At 34.8% G+C, this 19,238-nt stretch overlaps 1 protein-coding gene across 1 annotated transcript in view; it reads right to left on the bottom strand.

Annotated features, from left to right (window-relative positions):
* LOC129222418 (cell adhesion molecule Dscam2-like) overlaps positions 1–19,238 on the bottom strand; it is a 161,160-nt gene that overhangs the window by 78,284 nt on the left and 63,638 nt on the right. Inside the window, exon 6 of the mRNA XM_054856929.1 lies at positions 607–782. Coding sequence (XP_054712904.1) covers positions 607–782 — 176 coding nt within the window. The remainder of the gene's footprint in view (positions 1–606; positions 783–19,238) is intronic.

Genomic DNA, 19,238 nt, shown 5'->3' with positions numbered 1-19,238 from the left:
ACGGAGGGGCCATTTAGTTTCAATGGAGATTACAGAGGTTTACTATTAATTACTGAAATGAAAAAACTGCAATTAGATGTCAATGTTCGAAAGGTTGCCAAATGTCGGCAAGCTTGGCTACGTTTGGGGATTTCTCGTCAAGTTTAGTGCCAAAAATAAGTAGCCAGAAATGATGCCAACAAGGTAATATTTCAATTTCTCTAAAATCCCAAAAGTACAACCTTCAAATCGTGCATAATAGACAAATTTTCTAGAGCAAAATAAATGGACTAACTTTGAGCAAAAATTATACGCCGAATTCTGCAAGATTACAGCAAACTAAGCCCATAAAAACACAAAAATAACGAAAATTTACACATTTAACAATATGAATAAAGATTTAATACAATATGATTGGATAGATACAAAATATGGCTAGGGATAAGGTATCATGCAAAAAAAAAGTTTCAAATTAACTATAAAAGCAACATATCAATTTAAAAATTGAGAAAATCAGTCCCATGAAAATGATATTAAACGAAAAGCATGATAGAAATAGAAAAAAAAAAAAAAAAAAAAACTTCTTTCTCCTTTTATAATGGAAGAAAATAAGAAACATGATTTTACCTGTTACAATGAGAGCGCTCTCTATTCTTCTTTCCCCGATACTATTCCGAACAATGCACTGATATTTTCCCGCATCTGAATGCATAACTTTTTTGATGTTCAATGTTCCCTGACTAATCCAAATGCGTCCGTCTTCCGTTACGGGCCTTAAACCTCCATTGACGTCTTTCATCCATCTAAAAATATGGAATATAGGAAATAAAGCGCAAAAGATATTCCGTGGCATTAAGAGAGTATATGAGTGTTATCTGAATACTATATTTGTGTTACATAAAAGTTCAGAAAAAAATATCAATAATCTTTGCTTTAGTTGATTGAGAATGAACATATTATCTGGCCAACCTGTTAAATGCACACATTTTGTGCTATTAAAGTTCCCTAGAAAGAATAAAAAGCAAAATAGCGTTTTAATTTCATTGGTGGAATTCCGATGTACACTGTAAAAAAAACGTTACTGAGTATTTCCGTGTAACGTTTCGGGATTTTAAGGGTTTTTATACACTTCCTAGAAAAATCAAGCATCATTGTTAAAAAGTTTCCTGAATTGCTACATGTCGCACAAATGTAGACTTCTCAATGTTGTGAAAAATATTTTTACTACCAGTTTAAAGATGAACTGAACGTATTTATATAGCCTATCGGCTTCAGTTCGAATGCGACCCGTCCAGACATATTCAGCTCCTAAAGGGAAGAAATAAGTCTATGGACTGCGGAGCTTTGCAAGAGCTGCAGGCGAGTAAAATTCTTGATAATTGCTCGCAATTCTGTCTTAGATTTGGCCATTGGCTATGTTTGCATTGCTGCTATTGGAACTTTCTTAATAAATCAGGAAGGGCAAAGCATTACCTAACACATTATGCGTACCTATGTTTACTCTAAAGTTCCAGAGACACGACTGGCTTTAAACGGGAAGATTTTGGAATTATTTAGGGGGCTTCCAGGAGAGTTTCAGGAGGGTTACTGAATTTTATCGGAAAACGTTCCTGGTTTTGGCAAGATATGTTACTGGCGGAAATTGGGCACATCAGCTGCCCATTAATTGCCAGGAACGTTTCTGAATCGTTTTTGCAGTGTAAATTAACGCTGTTTATGTTCTAATGAATGACTCCAGTACAGCCAAATAGATGGAACGAAAATTGCTAAATTTGTCAACATTTTCTGCCTGTCTAATTTTGAACAAGGTGCCTTTGATGATTTATTTTTTACTGAAAGTTATATTATGATCAAATCAAAAAACTATAGTGGAATGAAGCTAATGGTTCTTTATAATTTTTTGTGCGTCTAGATGTTTCTCTGCACTAGTCATATATTTGTAACTAACGACCAAACGGCACGACCTTGAGGGTCACGGATCTGGACAAAATTCAAGATATAGGTTCATTCCCACAAGATATAAGCCCAGGGAAAGCGGTTTGGCTGCATAAACCCTGGTTTGGCTGCCACGAGGCTCCAAATCTGCTAGTTTGACCCAGAAATGCAATGGCGTTTCCATTGGAATTTCACACTTTCACACTTTGTTGTGTCCCAACACAATTGACATCTATTGTATGTACAAAGAGTGTGTCACGTACAATAAATTATAACTTTTTCTCTTCTCCTGATTTTGACTTATTATTGTGGAATATCTTTGATAATAGACGATAAATATCCGGTTAAAGTAAATGCTTCCATTAGCAAACGATAAATACATTTTACTAGCAAAAAATTGGTATAAAACAAAAATAATTAGTTTCATTTGCAAACTATAAATATCCTGTAACTATGTTATTTTGGCATTCAAGTTATTTAAATTAAAAGTAGTATCCAATTTAAATTTAAGAACCACTTATTAAAAATTAGTATTCAACATAATTAATTCAAGGATAAGTGCATGCAAATAGCTTATACTGCAGTACAATAGTAGAAAACGGGGTAAAAATGGTAATTCTAAAGGAAATTCCATTATAATTCTGGATCCAAATTACCAACTTTGGACCCCCGTTGCAGCCGAACTAGGGCCTATGCAGTCAAACCGCTTTACCTGGGCTAATACCTAGTGGGAATCGACCTATATCTAGGATTTCGTCTGAAACCGTGACCCTCAAGGTTGTGCCGTTTATTAAAACTTAAGCTTAAACTTAACTTAAGCGTAACTTTAAGCTTAAGCTTTAACTTAAGCTTAAAGTTACGCTTAAAGTTACCTTTCAATTACACTTGAATAGCCATTTCATTTCCCTTCGTGCTACTTATTTTCCTTCTTATTAGCTTTTCTACATTATATTACTCTGTTATCAGGTTTGAATACAAGAAGTGTCTTTGATACAGGATACTAACTAGGCATTGATTTAAAGTAGGGCAGTAGAATTGCATGACGCCTACCTTTTGGGTGAGGTAAGGGTGGTCTCTGAGGATCTCAAGTGTCTTTCGTGCGTTTTTGAAATTGCAGTCCTGAAACAGCAGTTATAGGTCTTTGATGACGTTAGAGAAAGAAATTCAGAACATTCCGCCAAAATTTTCTTAAATTGAAGTAATGGAAATTCAATTTCAGCCCGCTTTTAGCGATGCTAGGGATGAAGAGGGTGAAAGTTTGAAGTCTTCCTTTAATAAGTTTTTTTTGAAATTAAAACTTTAAAACCGAAATTGTATGGTATGATGACTTTAGTGGAAGGGATGGGGTTTGGAGCTCTCGCGTACGGAAATATACTTAATTGGTAGTCTGCGATTGTGGGCCGCCATGTATCAACTTAATGGGAGGGATAAAGATAAGTACTATCCAGAAATTTTTAGAGATTGATGTTTCGAAAATGCATTTTTAGAGGACCTTTGTAATTTTACAGATTTTGGTATGTTAAACCAGAATGTTTCCTTTTTTTAGGTGTAATTTTAAAGGTAGGGATCAGTCACAACAGGTAGGACATTTCCCATAATGCCACTCCCTGGCTACGGCCCTGCTTTGATATTTTTAATATATAAGGTTAGAAGGAGATCAACTTGTCACGCCGTTTTAACAGTCTTAAAATTATAGGTAAAAAATTTTTTTTTTCTTTCGAATATTTTCAATAATCTGTAAGCAGAAATAAAAGCTATGGGGTGCAAGGTTTTTTTTCTCGAAAAACATTTTGTAGGAAGAATGTTAAAACGTGGTTTGACCATTCCTTTAAAATAATTAAAATTTGACCCCAACACAATGGTATGAAAATTTGGTTATTAATGGTTGCATAATGGTTTGCAATGATTTTGCTTAATTTACCCAATATCTTGGTGAAATAGCGAAATTTATTTTCAACCGTGTATCACAAGTTTTCCTTGTAATCATTAATAAGTTTTCAAACAACTACAAAAGTAATTAAAAACTACTACTTCACTGTAAAAACGATTCAGAAACGTTCCTGGAAAATAATAGGCAGCTGATGTGCCCACTTTCTGCCAGTAACATATCTCGCAAAAACCAGGAAAGTTTTCCACTAAAACTCAGTAACCTTCCTGAAAAATCCAGAAATCTTCCCGTTTAAAGCCTTCGTGTCACTGGAAGTTAAAAGTCATCTCTGTTAGGGATAATATTACAGCTTGGCACCTTCCTGATTTATCAAGACAGTGCCAAAAGCAGTACTGCAAGCATGGCCAAACCTAAGCTAGAATTGCAAGTAAGTATCAAGCATCTCACTTGCTTGCAAGTCTCGCAAAGCTACGAAGTCCATACTTATTCGCTCCCTTTGGGAGTTTAAACAGCATGGACGAGCCGTAAACGAACTGAAGCCGGTACACCTTATAAATACTCTCAATTAATCTTTAAACTGGGAGCGAAAATATTTTTTACAACTGAGAGAAGTCTGCATTTGTGCAACTTGTAGCAATTCAGGAAACTTTTTGTGAATGATACTTGATATTTCCAGGAAGGGGATAAAAACCATTAAAATCCCGAAAGGTGACACGGAAATAGTCAGTAATGTTTCTGAATTTTTTTTACAGTGTTTATTGAAAGGAAAATAAGAAGTATGCAACTAAATTTTAGTTTTATCCTATGTACAACTAATGATGATAATAACAAAAATAATAGTAATACTATAATATTAGTAAATTTTCCGACTTTATAGTTAACATTAATAATAAAACATCTGCTATAAAAACAGCTTTGCTTTAATTCCTTTCTTTCAAACCTAAGGTTTTAAAAAGCTTTGAAAAGTAGCGCAGATAAATTATTCTTACTTATTAATACCTTGCACTTTTATTATCACAAAGCAAATTACTCTTAGGAAATTCTTAAAAACATTCAAAGAGAATTGAATATTATCTTGCAATAGTTTAAAATGACTTTTTTTCTGAAAATTAGCTGCATCAATTGAATTTTAGAGCATTTGAAATGGAAAACGTAATGCTGTATTTCACTTTTCTAACTTTAGGTGAGGTTGTCATCAAAAGTTCATTTGCTGATATTTGTTCGTGGGTAGAGTGTGTTCAAGCCATAAATCCTTAGAGTCATTTTTGTTACTGCAATATTATACGAGAAAATGATTCCCTGAAGAGGTTTTTTTTGATAACTGCCTCTCACAATTTTATTCTTTTCTTATGATTTACTGTAATTGCTGCAATAAATTTAGCAAATTGCGCTTACTGATATTCCAGTGATCATCAAATGATATAAATGTTTAGTAGACAAAACTTTTCGTCTAAATGAGCTGCTCTCATTTTGGGTTATGTTAAATGGGAAAAAAAAGATAGCGAGTTTCATTCGGCGAAAGTCTTCCTCTAATTTTGTAATTTTTGGTAAAAGAATATTAAGCTGCAAATGTTCCTTTTTAATGCTATTTCTGCGAAATACAATTTTAGTTTAAAAAAAAGGATGTTGCCTAATGAATGAAAACTGTCATCGTTTTCTGCAATTAAATTTATTTTATGTTTAACTTTTGATGAATTCGCAACTCCAATAAACTATAGGGGGCGCTGTAGCCACTTTCTAATGGCGGATGAAAAAGGTAAAACAAACAACTCCATACAACTTTAGTTTAAAAAAAAGCATGTTGCCTAATGAATGAAAACTGTCATCGTTTTCTGCAATTAAATGTATTGTATGTTTAACTTTTGAAGAATTCGCAACTCCAATAAACTATAGGGGGCGCTGCAGCCACTTTCTAATGGCGGATGAAAAAGGTAAAACAAACAAATGCCGTAACTTATAACTTGCTTTGAGGCTTAGTGAATGACGGTAATTTTTCATCATATTTGTGGGAAGCTTTCTCTTCTATTCTTCTGAAATTACATTACACCATAAACTGTCCGAAGCCTGTAATTTACCCCAAAGAAAACACGTGGAATGAAATGTTTTACCCTTTTCAGTGGTAGCGTTAATCACCGCAAAGTAGCGTATTCGAGCCTTGGAGTTGCGAATAGCAGGAAGTAGTTTTCCAAAAAAATATTTTCAGTCAAATCGCGCTTTTTTAGCTTAATCAAAACGTATTTTTGAAACAGTTTCGGCATAAAATGCATAGCATACTTAAGTTATATATTTATATATTTTATATACAAATAACGCAATTTAAATTTTTCCGAAACAAAGGACTTAACTAATTCCATATGTGAAACATTCCCTACCGAACATGATCATTTTACTGTATACGACCACTTACTATTCTATTTCATTAACGCAAGTTTGATTGAGTTTCGTTCCTAGTTTATATTAGCAGGCGAACATCTAAATAAGTATTTCACTCAAATAGTTAAAGAAGAATACTTTGTTAAGATGTATAAATAGTCGTTTAAACAGGAAATATTTAGTTACCTTAGCAAAAAAATGTATATAGTTTGAATTTTGAAATCTTGAATTCAAATTATGTTCAAACTATGTTCATTCTCATGTTCAAAGTATGTCAAACTACTCGCTGGGTTTCCTGCTTCTGCTAATTTAATTTTTCGTTCTTTTATTCGATCATTCGTTTATTTATTTCTTGATTTAGAAAATAAATAAATAAATAAAATAGTCAATATTCCATTAGTAAAATATTTTATTTTTTCCTTTTTGCCCCATACATGGGGCAATGAGAAAAACTCACTATTTTTGCAGGAGTAAAAACTACAGCTCAAAAAGAAAGAATACTGTTTTTTGTAATAAAACATGCAATGAAATATTTTTTTCGTTCTTGGAAGTAAATTTTTATACCCTTAAAAAGAGTGAAAATATATTATACAAGGAAAAAAAATCAATTGTTAGCTTTATTGCAAAATATATTATTCTTTTTTTAGGTGTTGTAGTTTTCAGAAAACTTTTACATTTTTTTTTTTTTTTCATTTTGAAAACGGTTAATAATCTTAAGTGCATTTTAAATTTAAGTGCACTTTGCCCCACATTATCCCCTCCTTGGTTACTAAAGTTTGAATTATAACTGAATAAAAATGTTTCACTATAATTATTGCGAACAAACAATGAAACTTTTATGGATCAATTACTTTCTCAGCTCATGAACTCAGCTACACGTATTCTAAACTGATTACTTAAAAACGATTTTGAAAATAGTAATGTAAAATCTTTGTTAAGAAACATTTCAAAATTAGTTTCAAAATCTTTATAGGTTTTCGGTTGTAAACAAAAACTCAATATGCACACATGATGTTGAAATAGAGTATTTACTTTATAGTTATGGACGCGTATAATATGCTGCAATTCGATGCATTTTTCAAGTTATTCAAATGCTTTTAAACATTAGTATTTGTCGATAAACGGAATATTTAATGCATATTACGACATAGTTGAAATGAAGTAGTTTAAATTTCCTCTGGCGAATCTGGTTTCATCAAAATTATCTGTAAAATACATTTATTTTCGCATTCTAGCGATAATGGAGAAGCAGTAGGTTGTAAAACTATATAAGGAATAGTTTTGTTTCATGATGACGAACAGTGTTATCTATAATTTGCATCGTTTTACAAATAGGGTTTACTTAGAATTTAAACTTGGTAAGTGGTTTATACTGTTTATTCATAAGAAGTACTAGCCTAAAACGAGCTGATGTGTACATCACATGACTTCTATTTACGCAAATTTAATGATAATAGTGCCTTGAAGTAAGAAAGGAAACTCTAAATACTTTCACCTCTAGTTTCTTGCGAACCGAGGCAAAAAAAAAAAAAAAAAAAGTTTTACACAGATTTATTTCCCGTTATTGGCAATTTTAAAGTGATTCAGTGGTTAACTCTTTAAATATCACCAACATTGGCCAAATAAAAACTAGACTTAACAACTTGAGAAAAAAAATCGCCAAATTTGTCGCCAAGTTGGCGACAGAACTTGGTGGCCAAAAGCTTGGCGATATATCACCAAGTGTTTGACAAATTATAACATTACTTGAGTTAGCATTGAAATTAACAACGATCCCCCCCCAAAAGGTGTAAAATACCCCCTTAGGAAAATCCGAATGCAACCAAAAGGGAAGGTGCACAACTAGACCCCACTAGGAGTCTACGCACCAAATTTCACGTTTCTAGGACATACCATTTTTGAGTTATACGAAATACATACGTGTATACACACATACACACATACGCACATACATACCTACATACAGACGTCACGAGAAAACTCTTTGTAATTAACTCGGGGATCGTCAAAATGGAAGTTTCGGGTATCTGTACGTTCCTAAGCATATATCCACGTGTGATCGGGTCGAAAAAAAAACTCAACATTCATTCGGGGGTGAGCAAAATGGAAATTAAGGCCAATTTTTGAGTGAAATTTTTTCTGCGAATACAACACTTCCTTTTTTGTAAAAGGAAGTAAAAATGGAATCACGAAACCTTTCCTCCATGCAATGGAATTTTTACAAAAGTCTTACTTGTTGTAAGTTCAATAAAATGATGTTTAATCTATCTCAGAGTTCTTACATTTCAGTTATGAGACTTCCACAATAATTTTACTTACTTTTATTTATGTTATGTGCTTTCTAATGCAAAATAATTGATCTCCAAGAAAAGTTATGTTATGAGATTTGCCTAATGGATTCTTTAATCATTAACCATGTTTTTTCTTAAGAACTTTCTTCACACTTACAGACGGAAGTTCCTTAGACTCGAACATTAATGCTGCAGGTTAATCCTAAATGTGACTAGCTTCATCAATAATCAGGAACGCTAAGGCTTTTTTTAAACAAAACGGCGAATCCAATAATTTGCATCGCTAAAAGAAGGGGAAATGCTGATTACGAATGTGATTGAATCGAACTTCTCTTCATGATTAAATCAATACCAAAAGTCCTTTATGAGCTACGTTTGAAATGCTGGAGTTTTAATGAAATTCTTGTTCTTTTTTCTTATAACATTGAACGTAAATCAAGCATACAGCATAAATCAGTGCTGCGACTTTACTATAAACCAAAAAATAGTTATATATTTTCAGTTAATTTAACCAAACGTGCTTTGCTAGTGAGGCATACGGTTTACGATGGTACAAAATGCCTTAAAATTGATACGATTAAATATGGTCATAAACATGAATTATTTTATATTCATCTTACACTCATGTTTGTGAAAATTGCAACAACATGAGGAACTCATTGGAAGGAAATAAAATTTATTGAACATATTACTCATAGTGCTTCAAATAAACGATCAAAATTACAGATCAATGAAGTTAAATAACTTGCGTAAACTAATATTGAATGTAGCTACCCCGAGCAGCTATGCAAGCCAGTACACGTTTTGAATACGAATCATAGAGGTGCTGAATGTCACAATCGGGAATGGCATCCCATATGGTTTCAATCTGAAGCAAAAGTTCATCCGTACCAACTGCCGGACGAGACATATGGGCGAGTCTCCGACCAACGCAATCCGAGACATGCTTGACGGAAGTTATATCCGGAGAACGGGCAAGCCAAGGAAGTAGTGTAACCTGTCGTGTACCGAAGAACATTTGTACGTTACGTGCGACATGCGAGCATGCATTGTCCTGCTGAAAAACTTCACCAGGATTGCTCTGAAGAAAGGGTAGTACCCTCGGCGTCACAGTGTCCCTAAAGTAGTGCTTGCTATTGAAGTTACTTGTAATTCGGACTAGATGAGACTTCCCTTGATATGCAATAACGCTCCAGACCACGACCCTTGGCGTTATGCCGGTATGACTTCGGATTACGCACTCTGGGAGGTGACGTTCCCATGTGTAACACCTGATACGTACACGTTCATCGTTATAGTGCAGATTAAATCTGGACTCATCCCAGAAGACGACCTGTTGCTAGCTCTCACGCCACTGGGTATGTTGGTGGACCCATTGAAGCCGGAAGTGACATTGGTTGAGGGTAAAGGGAATCCTGTATATGGGAATCCTTGCATGCAGGGGACCTGGTGCATCAGACGTCAACGAACTGTAGATGCAGCAAGTGTGACACCTGTAGCCATACTCCAACGTTGTGCTAGCGTGCGAGTGGACGCTAGACGATCCATTACAGCTAGGCGGGTGCGGTTTCGATAATCTCGTGGCGTCGTTCGTTTGCTTATGCTGGCGCGAGTCCTTCGGCTAATTTCATCATTCTCTGTCCAGCTTTTACAAATACGCATCACAGTTAAGGCATTACGCCACGTGCGGGCACTGATTTCTCTATACGTAAGTTCACCTTCACGCATGCAAATCATGCGGCCCCATTTGAACTCCGGTACTCGTTGGTATGACGCTCTGCGTTTTGGACGAGGCATATTGAGTACTAGAGAAACATCTACCATTGGCAGATAATCATACAATGATTCCAAAAAACCTTTGCAGCCCTTTACATACGGAGTCTACGCCGCAGTTCAGAGGGCGTAACTCGGTCCACGAAAGCGCGACATCTCTGTAATTCTAATCATTTGCATATCTTATCCTGCTATATGTTTCCTGTGAAATTAAATTCATTTGCATAATTAATTCTTGGTGTTGCAATTTTCACAAACATGAGTGTAATTCCTCAACACCCTTAGAAATATGGTAGCATAACACTCCCCTGATAGCACAAGGTCTTACGTTAGAATCACAATGACGTGACTACGAGTCACAATTGTAAGAGATTGAAAGTGACCAAGCTGTGACGTCTGGCGCCAGTCACGTTGTAATACATTTTTGATATTTAATCTGATTTTACTGAAGCGTCACTACAACAATTAAATTGGAACCGGTCACTTTGCAACGTTGCGTTTTACATTGTAACCTTAAGAGGATTTCATACAGAATATTTTGTTTTAATTTCTGAAACTAATACAGTATATTATTTATTCTGTCAGTAACAAAAATATTCAAATGCCGAATTTCAGCAGCATTAATAAAATCCTTAAAGCAAGCGAGATGCTACCATTTTATGATTCTTGCAGGACGGTCCCATTGCGTCACTGTTCAAAATCGGTGACATCGCAAACTAATGCATAGCCAAAACAAACCTTAGTGCAAATAAGTACAAGGAAATACGCAACGTTTTCGCACAAAATTAGCAGATTACTGCATACTCGTGTTTCGGGTTTATAGGAACTCTTTTTTTAAAAAAATGCAAAATAGGAAACTTTTGGGTGTAAATATTTAAAGAAAAGCCTTTTACCAGATCTGAGAATGTTGGCGATAAAACGCTGTTTTGTGTGTGGTCCTCTTAATGTATGGCAAGGTTCGGAAACTACGCAACTGCGATTATTCACACAATTTCGTTACTTCAAAACATCATGTCAACAGAACTGTATTATGAAACCATTATTTGTTGTTGCAGTAATAAGACTTTGCAGCAACGAGGCTGAAGAATGAGCGTAGATCTACACACCCGAAGACCCCTTACCATACAAGGGCTCAAGACCTTGAACAATTGCAAAATAAAAAAAAATAATTAAAAAAAAGAAAAGAAGAACTAATTTGAATTTTGACCTCATGAATTCAAATTTCGTTTTCCGCAATCACGAGTGTGTGTGTATGTAGGCGTGTGTGTTTAAGTGTGTGTAGGTGAGTATGTGTGCTTGCGTGTAGGGGGTATGTGTATGTGTGTGTAGGCATGTGTGTTTGTGTCTGTGTGCAGGTATGAGTGTTTTGGTAGTTGTGTGTACGAGTGCTTGTGTGGGTGGGGATGTGTATGTGTGTGTAGGCATATGTGTTTTTGTCTGTGTGCAGGCATGAGTGTGTGGGTAGTTGTGTGTGTATGTGTTTGTGTGTGTGTTTATGTAGGTGTGTGTATGTGTTTATGTAGGTGTGTATTTGTTTGTGCGTGTGTGTATGTGCGTGCATGTATGCGTGTAAGTGTAGGGACGCAACCTGGAGACGGTTTTCGCTAGAGGAGCAGCATCGTGAGGCGGCCGGTCGACGGTGAAGCTGGTGGGAAAATAAAATCATAGGACATCAAAACAGTCAAATGAAAACAATAAGCAATCGTGATTGCTCAAAAAAAAAAATCAGAACACAGTGGTTAAAATTGTCGGCTTACACCCAGATGAATCAGGTTCGATACTTGGCATGGTAAAATTTATTCCTTTTTGCACATTCTAAAGGGAAAAAAAAAAAAAAAACACGCCGCCCCGTGTTGGTGACTTTGCTGGTGACTTTTGAGACTGAAAAACGACTGTCACATATGCGTCTCATTATGGTCTTTGCCATATTATGTCTGATGTTGTTTTATTTTTGAATACATTTGTGTCCAAAATATGTTAATTAAATTATGTGTCTGAATCGCATCAACTCTTTACCTTGTAGCACTCGATTTTAGCAACTCCTATACGATTTAACCCCTAGAGAGTCGCGCTTCGGTCGATTCCCCGCCCGTTGTCAGATATTTCGCTCTATCCCACCACCCCTTATTCTAATAATGGGGCCCATCTGTGTAACTGAAGGTCAGACTCTCCCCAGCCCACACACTTAGTTCTGAGAATTTTCTTCGGTATTTCAAGGTTGCATAGCTTTTGGAAATGTATGTTGGTTATTTAGACCAAAAGCGCGGCATCCTAGTCAGGTGGCATTTTCTCCCCGGCACTTCCTTTCTTCTGCTTTCATCTCACGGATCGCTACGGCGGGGAAAAGACCGAAGCGCGAGCACTAGAGTAACAAAAGGAAACGCGACTTCTCTAGGGTTAAAACTGTATTCAAGTATTCGAGCAGGAAGAATACCAATCAGAACAAAACAGGGTCTAATATCTTACTCCAAGTTAAATTTCATAACATAAGCTGTCACTGCACTCTAGTTTTGTATTATTTCATAACTCAGTTTTCAATCTCATTACGGATATTTTAAGTCGGGGTGATATTTTTACATCTCTTGCGAAATTGACATTAAAATCAATTTCACGATTTTGTCAGACGTCAAAAATGAAATAATTGAAACATTTATGGTTTAAAGTGGCTAAATTGATTGCGTTAAAGGAATTTAGTAAAAATGAGTGACCAGTTTTTCAATTTAAAATTAAGGACTTTCTAAGGACAGCAAAATGATTAACTGCTCTAGTTTTTCCGCACACATTATTCATAATATATCAATTACTTATGAGTTATGATCATTAAAAGCAGTTAGTAATATGGATTTTTCCCCAGAAGAGGCATTACGATAAATCTTCTCACAAGAGAAAAATATGTGAAACATATTTTTTGGATAAAGCAGATAAAGATAAGGTTATTAATTTTCCTTTGTACGTGCAAAATATGATATGCTATTTACGTTTCCAGCACATGGACAATCTATTTATCTCTAGATTCTTAAAATATTAATAAATAAAAAAAAAAGCTTTGTGTATTTTTTGTTTATGTATCGATTTTTACTTCCTTTTACAAAAAAAGGAAGTATTGTATTCGCGAAAAAATTTTCACCCAAAAATCGGCCTTAATTTCCATTTTGCTCACCCCCAAATGAATGTTGAGTTTTTTTTTTCAACCCGACCACACGTGGATATGTGCCTAGGAACGTACACGTACAGACACCCGAAATATCCATTTTTACGATCCCCGAGTTAATTACAACGAGTTTTCTCATGACGTCTGTATGTATGTATGTACACTCTAAAAAATTTCCGTAAATTTAGGCGCATTGGCCATAAAATTATACGGTAAGTGCCCTTCTTCGAGGAAACAGGGCAGTGACCGTAATTGTAAAAAAAACTACAGTAAATTTAAGTTGCGTTGACCGTAAAATTACGGGGCAGTCGTCCAGTCCCTTAATCTGTGCAGAATACGGTCATTCCCCGTAATATGCTAGCTGATAAAGATCACGTGTCGTTGTCACGTGTTTCTACGCAAAGAAGCGGGAAGGAGAAAAATCAAGATGGATGGCCTGTGTTGAACGAATGTTGTCTTCCAACTAGAGTCCCTTCCAACAACTTAACCTTTTAAATATGTAATGTATGATATAAGTCCCACAATATCTGGACCAAATATACGTATTGGAGAGTAGGGACTCTGACATACAGGCTCTCATCTAAGTATTGCGCCTAGGCATCGAAAAAAAGATGTTGTCTTCGTGCTTGTCGCCATGTGATTCCAATGTCTGGATTCAAAATATTAAGTAAGTGGTTTTTTTTCTATACTATTGTTTAAGTGTAATTTTAATCCACTGTTCTTTTTTTATTAGCTATTTTGATAATAATTTGTGAGCATTGATTGATGGCGAGTACCGAAGCGTCGCTGTAACGTTGAAATTTAGCATTGATATTGATTGTATCAAGACGTACTTACATAGTACAATGCATGCAAACGTGATGCAATATAAACGCACAAATGAATATCATATTATGCTCCATGTGTTTTAATTTCCATAGTTTCATTCAAAAATTTCTGCAGTATTTTTCTAAATTAATGTAATTAATTAAAGATGTTGTGCATGAGGACAAAATGAATTATTTACTAATTCTCTGCATGCTTTATATTCCTGGTTTTAAATAACCATGATCAATGACTAATAGGAATTGGTTACATTTTTTAGATTGTTTTTAATGAACTCAAATGTTACATTTAAACCAATGAAATAAAACATAGGTACGTAGTTGAAAATAAATTGCTTTAGGCTACCTATTAACGACAGATTCGTTTTTAGTACAAAATATAAATAATGACATCATTGTTTTCATTAGTTTCACAGCTATAAATGTTTAAAACATGTTTCATACATTTTTTTTATAGCTAAATCTTTAAACAGTTATTCATACAATTATTATAAACCAAAAATAATGTGATGTAACATGTATTTCTTATCAACTTTCAACACTTAATTAATTACTGAATTGTTTCTGGTTCAATGTGCCTAAACTTATAAATTAAATGTAAATTTCTATAATAATACTATGTTTTACTATAACTTACAACTATTCATAACTTAAAATATAATATTTTGTATAATAATTACTGTAAGAAGAATGTTCACATCATTAACTGCTGTATTGTCTGAATCGCAGCTCTCTATGAAATTGAAGCACTTTTCAATTTGCTCAATCTGAGCGGACGAGAAGCCATGTCTTTCTAGTAGGAAATTTAGGCTGTGTTTGCATAGGTGTGTATAGGTTTTTTTTGGGGGGGAGGGGGGAGGAGGTGATTAAAGTGGTGAGATTGTGCTATTGAAATTTACTGTGGGTATGCCTTTTTTAGAGAGTCGTTCATGTGACTTATAAAATCAAATAACTTTTTATTGGGGGTTGCATAGCCAGGATTTCATTTCTTTAAGGGTCTAATATACAGAATACAGAGTGGTTCAAACGGGGTGACCCCCCTCCCCCATCGTATATTCAGTGTTATGTTCGTTACGCAGTCACTTTACAGTCTTGAAAGTAGTAAAAATCGGCAGAGCACCATCTATGTCGTAACACAGCGGAATTGCTCCATGTTATTGCAGATGTTTTGCTGGGTTCGGAGCAGAATTTTAAACGCAATGTTCTAAATGCCCAAATTAAGTGGAATATGGTGCAGAATTCAGCTGTGTTGCAACATGGATCTTGTTCAACTGAAGTTCTTAAGACTTCAAAGTAACTGTTAAGCCCAGCTCGATAAATTTTTGCCCCCTTGCAAAAACTCAGTGGGTCCTCTCTAGACCAGCAGTGTATATTGTTTACGTAAATAAGTCTCAGTACTAGTTTTTTTTTTCTTTTTTTTCCCTCAATTTCTTGGGCCGTGGATCTTTTAAGGATGTGTCCCCCCCCCCCCCCCCCCGAACTGTAGGTACTCAGATCGGAGCCTGAACTTTACAGCAAACATTCAACCATAGTAAAATTAAAAAAGGGTTACTCCCGCTTTCGGACCACTCTTTGTATTATACAGTGAAGCACAGTTTATAAGTTTCTCTTGTATACGTTTTTATCATTTATACATTTTTAAATTAGTCACTGCTGAGTTCAATACATAATAACGAATACATATTATACTTTTTTCATTTAATAGGCTTGTTTCATGCAGTACTTTCAAAAACGTTTAAATCGTGCTTACTTCAAGTTTTCTTATATACGACTAATGAAATTATATGCGAAACACAAATATTTTCATTTTTGAATTTTCTTGGTCATTTCAATTTGGGTCTAGATCCATGAACGCTCCCCCTGGTTGTACTGCTGTTTTTTGAAGTGTTTCCTTCAAATAGTGTTATAATCGAATGTTTGTTGTCAAAGGCGCGTTTCATGTTATTCTTTTGAATGATTTGGTTCTGGTATGAATGTTTTTGACTGGAATGTGTTTTAATCATAATGGCAGGTTTATAGGAGTCATGGTTGCAGGTCCTTGAAGTGGGGGAGGGGCAGTGGTGGATCCACAGAGGGAGCAATTGGGGTGATCCCCCCCCCCCCCCCCCCCCGAATTCACAAACCTAAATTTACCTTTGCAAATTTAAATTTGTAAATTCGAAAAATTTCCGGAAAAGGTCTCCAAACCTCCCCTTCCCCAAACTCATCACAAAAAAATCGCCAACTGTATTTTTACGACTTTAGTTCCAAAATTTTTTCAGGGGAGAGTCCTCAACCCCCTCTCTCCAATGTCATCAAAGATCGCCAAAATTTTTGAATTTTTCGATCTTCAATTTCGAAAAACTACCAGAAATCGAAAACGTTTTCGAAAATGTCGTTCATTCAAACTTTACGGGGTTCTTGAATCAGAAAGGAATGGGCCCTTACTGTTGATCCTTCTATTCTGCTTTTGAATTTATGCTTTGTCTTATGTGTGTACGGTTATAAAACTATTTCAACGGTGTAGTTATTTAGTAGTACTTAATACATTCTAAACTACTGGGCTTATACATTTTTCTTTTTAGTTTTTTTTGGTTTTTACGCAGTCGGGTTTTTTGTTTTTATTTAATAATTTTTTATTTAATCTGGAGTTTTTTTATATAAATGATGCATAATCATACCTACCATTTTTTATTTTGTTCCATATACTTAGTTGAATTTTCTTTCACCCAGACAATCCTTGCTTTAAAGTTTGATCCAGTTTGCACAATTGGATGAAAAATAACTTCTGGATCAAGAAGTGTTTCATCAGAATTTATTTAGAGGTATGTATTAATATTTTATTTTAAGAAATGTTTTTCTAAACTCTATTGAGCGACGATCAGTTTCTTTGCTCTTAAACTAACAATTTTAATTTTTCTACTTGTTACTTGTATTCAGTGCTTTTATTTCTGGTCGCTGTTGTATTTAAATGTTATCGATATGAAATAATAAAATTTTATAATAAATTTAAAAGAATATAAAATGTTCAGTATAATTGTGCCACAGAGTGATGTCCGATGAACTGGACACGAAAACAGAACTCTTCATTTTGTTATCTTAGGTAGTCTATTTGTATTGTATAGGTATGAGAACACGTCCTATTTGTATTGTATTGTATAGGCAGGGTGCCCATATGCAAAGTTGCGGGGGGGGGGGGGGGCTCAAATATTTTCCCTGTGGTTTAGCTATATGTTTTCCCCATGGAAACTGATTTCAGGACAGATTAGAGTCATTAAAATTTGACATTTTTAATAACTTATTCATTAATGGCTGGAGAAGAAATGTTTTTACATTTTTGCAAGGAAAAAAGTACTAAAAGCAAGGAAATTCTATTTTCAAGGGGGGGCTCTAGCCCCCCTTCACCCCTATATGGGCCCCCTTGCCTTATACGTATATAAACTACTGTATTTCGGATTGGCAACATGTGCTACAACCAAGGATACTTGGGCAGCTTTCAACAGTTAAAATCTCAACCCTGGCTGTCCCACTGCATACCCATCCATGCTCGTCATTGGAGGGGGGGGGGGATTTCCCCCCTCCCTTTCTTCCAAGAAAAAAAGATGAGCATGACTAGGGTATGCACGGGCGCTGCCAGTTAGGAGGTTTTAGGGGCTCAATTCCTCCCAGAATCCTTGGTTTTAACCCCATTGCCGATCCTAATGCCTAACGCATTCACAGTAGTTAAAATGCCGGGCCTGATCCTACTTACGACAAAAGTGCATTAGCCATCTTTTGTGGTACAACTTATAAATGATGAAAAGGTTGATATCAGGGGGTTAGATACTGCTATTTTAGGGCTGGTCATGCTGAAGAATATTTTTAAAGTGCATAAAAAATTCTGAAAATATTTGGGGTGTCAATTAAAGCAATAACTTAGCCAGAAATAAAGCACCTTGTGGGACATAAACAATACTAATTAATTTTAAAAGCAATGAAAGGAAGTTGTATTCCAGATTTTTACTTTAAAAAATATTAAGTGAATTTAAAAAAAAAATACTCCAATTGTTTGCAGGTTATTCATTAAGTATTTTTGAACACAAAGTGATTGGATAATAATGTCGGCAGAGAATTATGATCCTCGCCTTGTATCCATCGTTGCATGTAGGATGCGCAGATTTCCATATTTATTTTGAAAATACAGTCAAACCTTATTAAAACTAACTCCAAGGGACCTTTATAATCTATTGGCCTTCACCTTAGTTTATCTTATCAAAATATCAATCATTAACAATCAATAGGACAGGGATCACAAATGTAGTTTATCTTAGCAGAAATTCATTTTAAGCGTGTTCAAAATAGTATAATATGTTTGATATTTTGTTTTCCAATTGCGATGTTTGCAATCTAAGAATTATATTAATCATATCAGTAACACTCATTTACTATTGAAAAGAACCAAAAGTAGACTGCTAATAAAATTTACTGTAAGGGTGTCTTTTTTACGAATGTCCTTCTTTGAGGCACCGTCTTTTAGGGGATGAGGATGAGCCTCCACTATTGTGGAATGGACACCTTCGTGGTTTTTTTAAATGATTGTTTCTTTAGTGTTTTAATTAAATAGTGTTATAAAAGAATGTTTGTTGTCGAGAGTTTGGTTATTGATTTCTTCTGGATGATTTGATAGTTCAATTATATGTTTTTGAGCGAATATTTTATTAGAATTCTAGTCAAATATTTGACTGAAGACTGAATATTTGGCTAAAAAAATGATTTATAATTTTTGTATTTTATTTTATGGCAATTCAGAATTGAAGATGCTTATCTATTTTCTGTAGATTAATTATTTTGTTTGAAGCATTACATAATATTTTGAATGGTAAAACTTCCGAAATCAAAATACTGCAAAATTTAATTTCTGAGTGTTTTCTTTGCACGTTATAAATTGCCTTTTTTAAACATTTGTGAGACGAGAAACGTTTCACAAATTGATTTTTTCTGCTTAGTGTTTCATACCTAAGAAGTCCAGTGGCACTTTGTGCCTCCTCATTGCAGATTTGAGTTTA

This window comes from Uloborus diversus, chromosome 5 (assembly GCF_026930045.1).
Source record: "Uloborus diversus isolate 005 chromosome 5, Udiv.v.3.1, whole genome shotgun sequence".
NCBI classification, from domain to species: domain Eukaryota; kingdom Metazoa; phylum Arthropoda; class Arachnida; order Araneae; family Uloboridae; genus Uloborus; species Uloborus diversus.
This window is presented reverse-complemented; position numbering and strand designations above follow the sequence as displayed.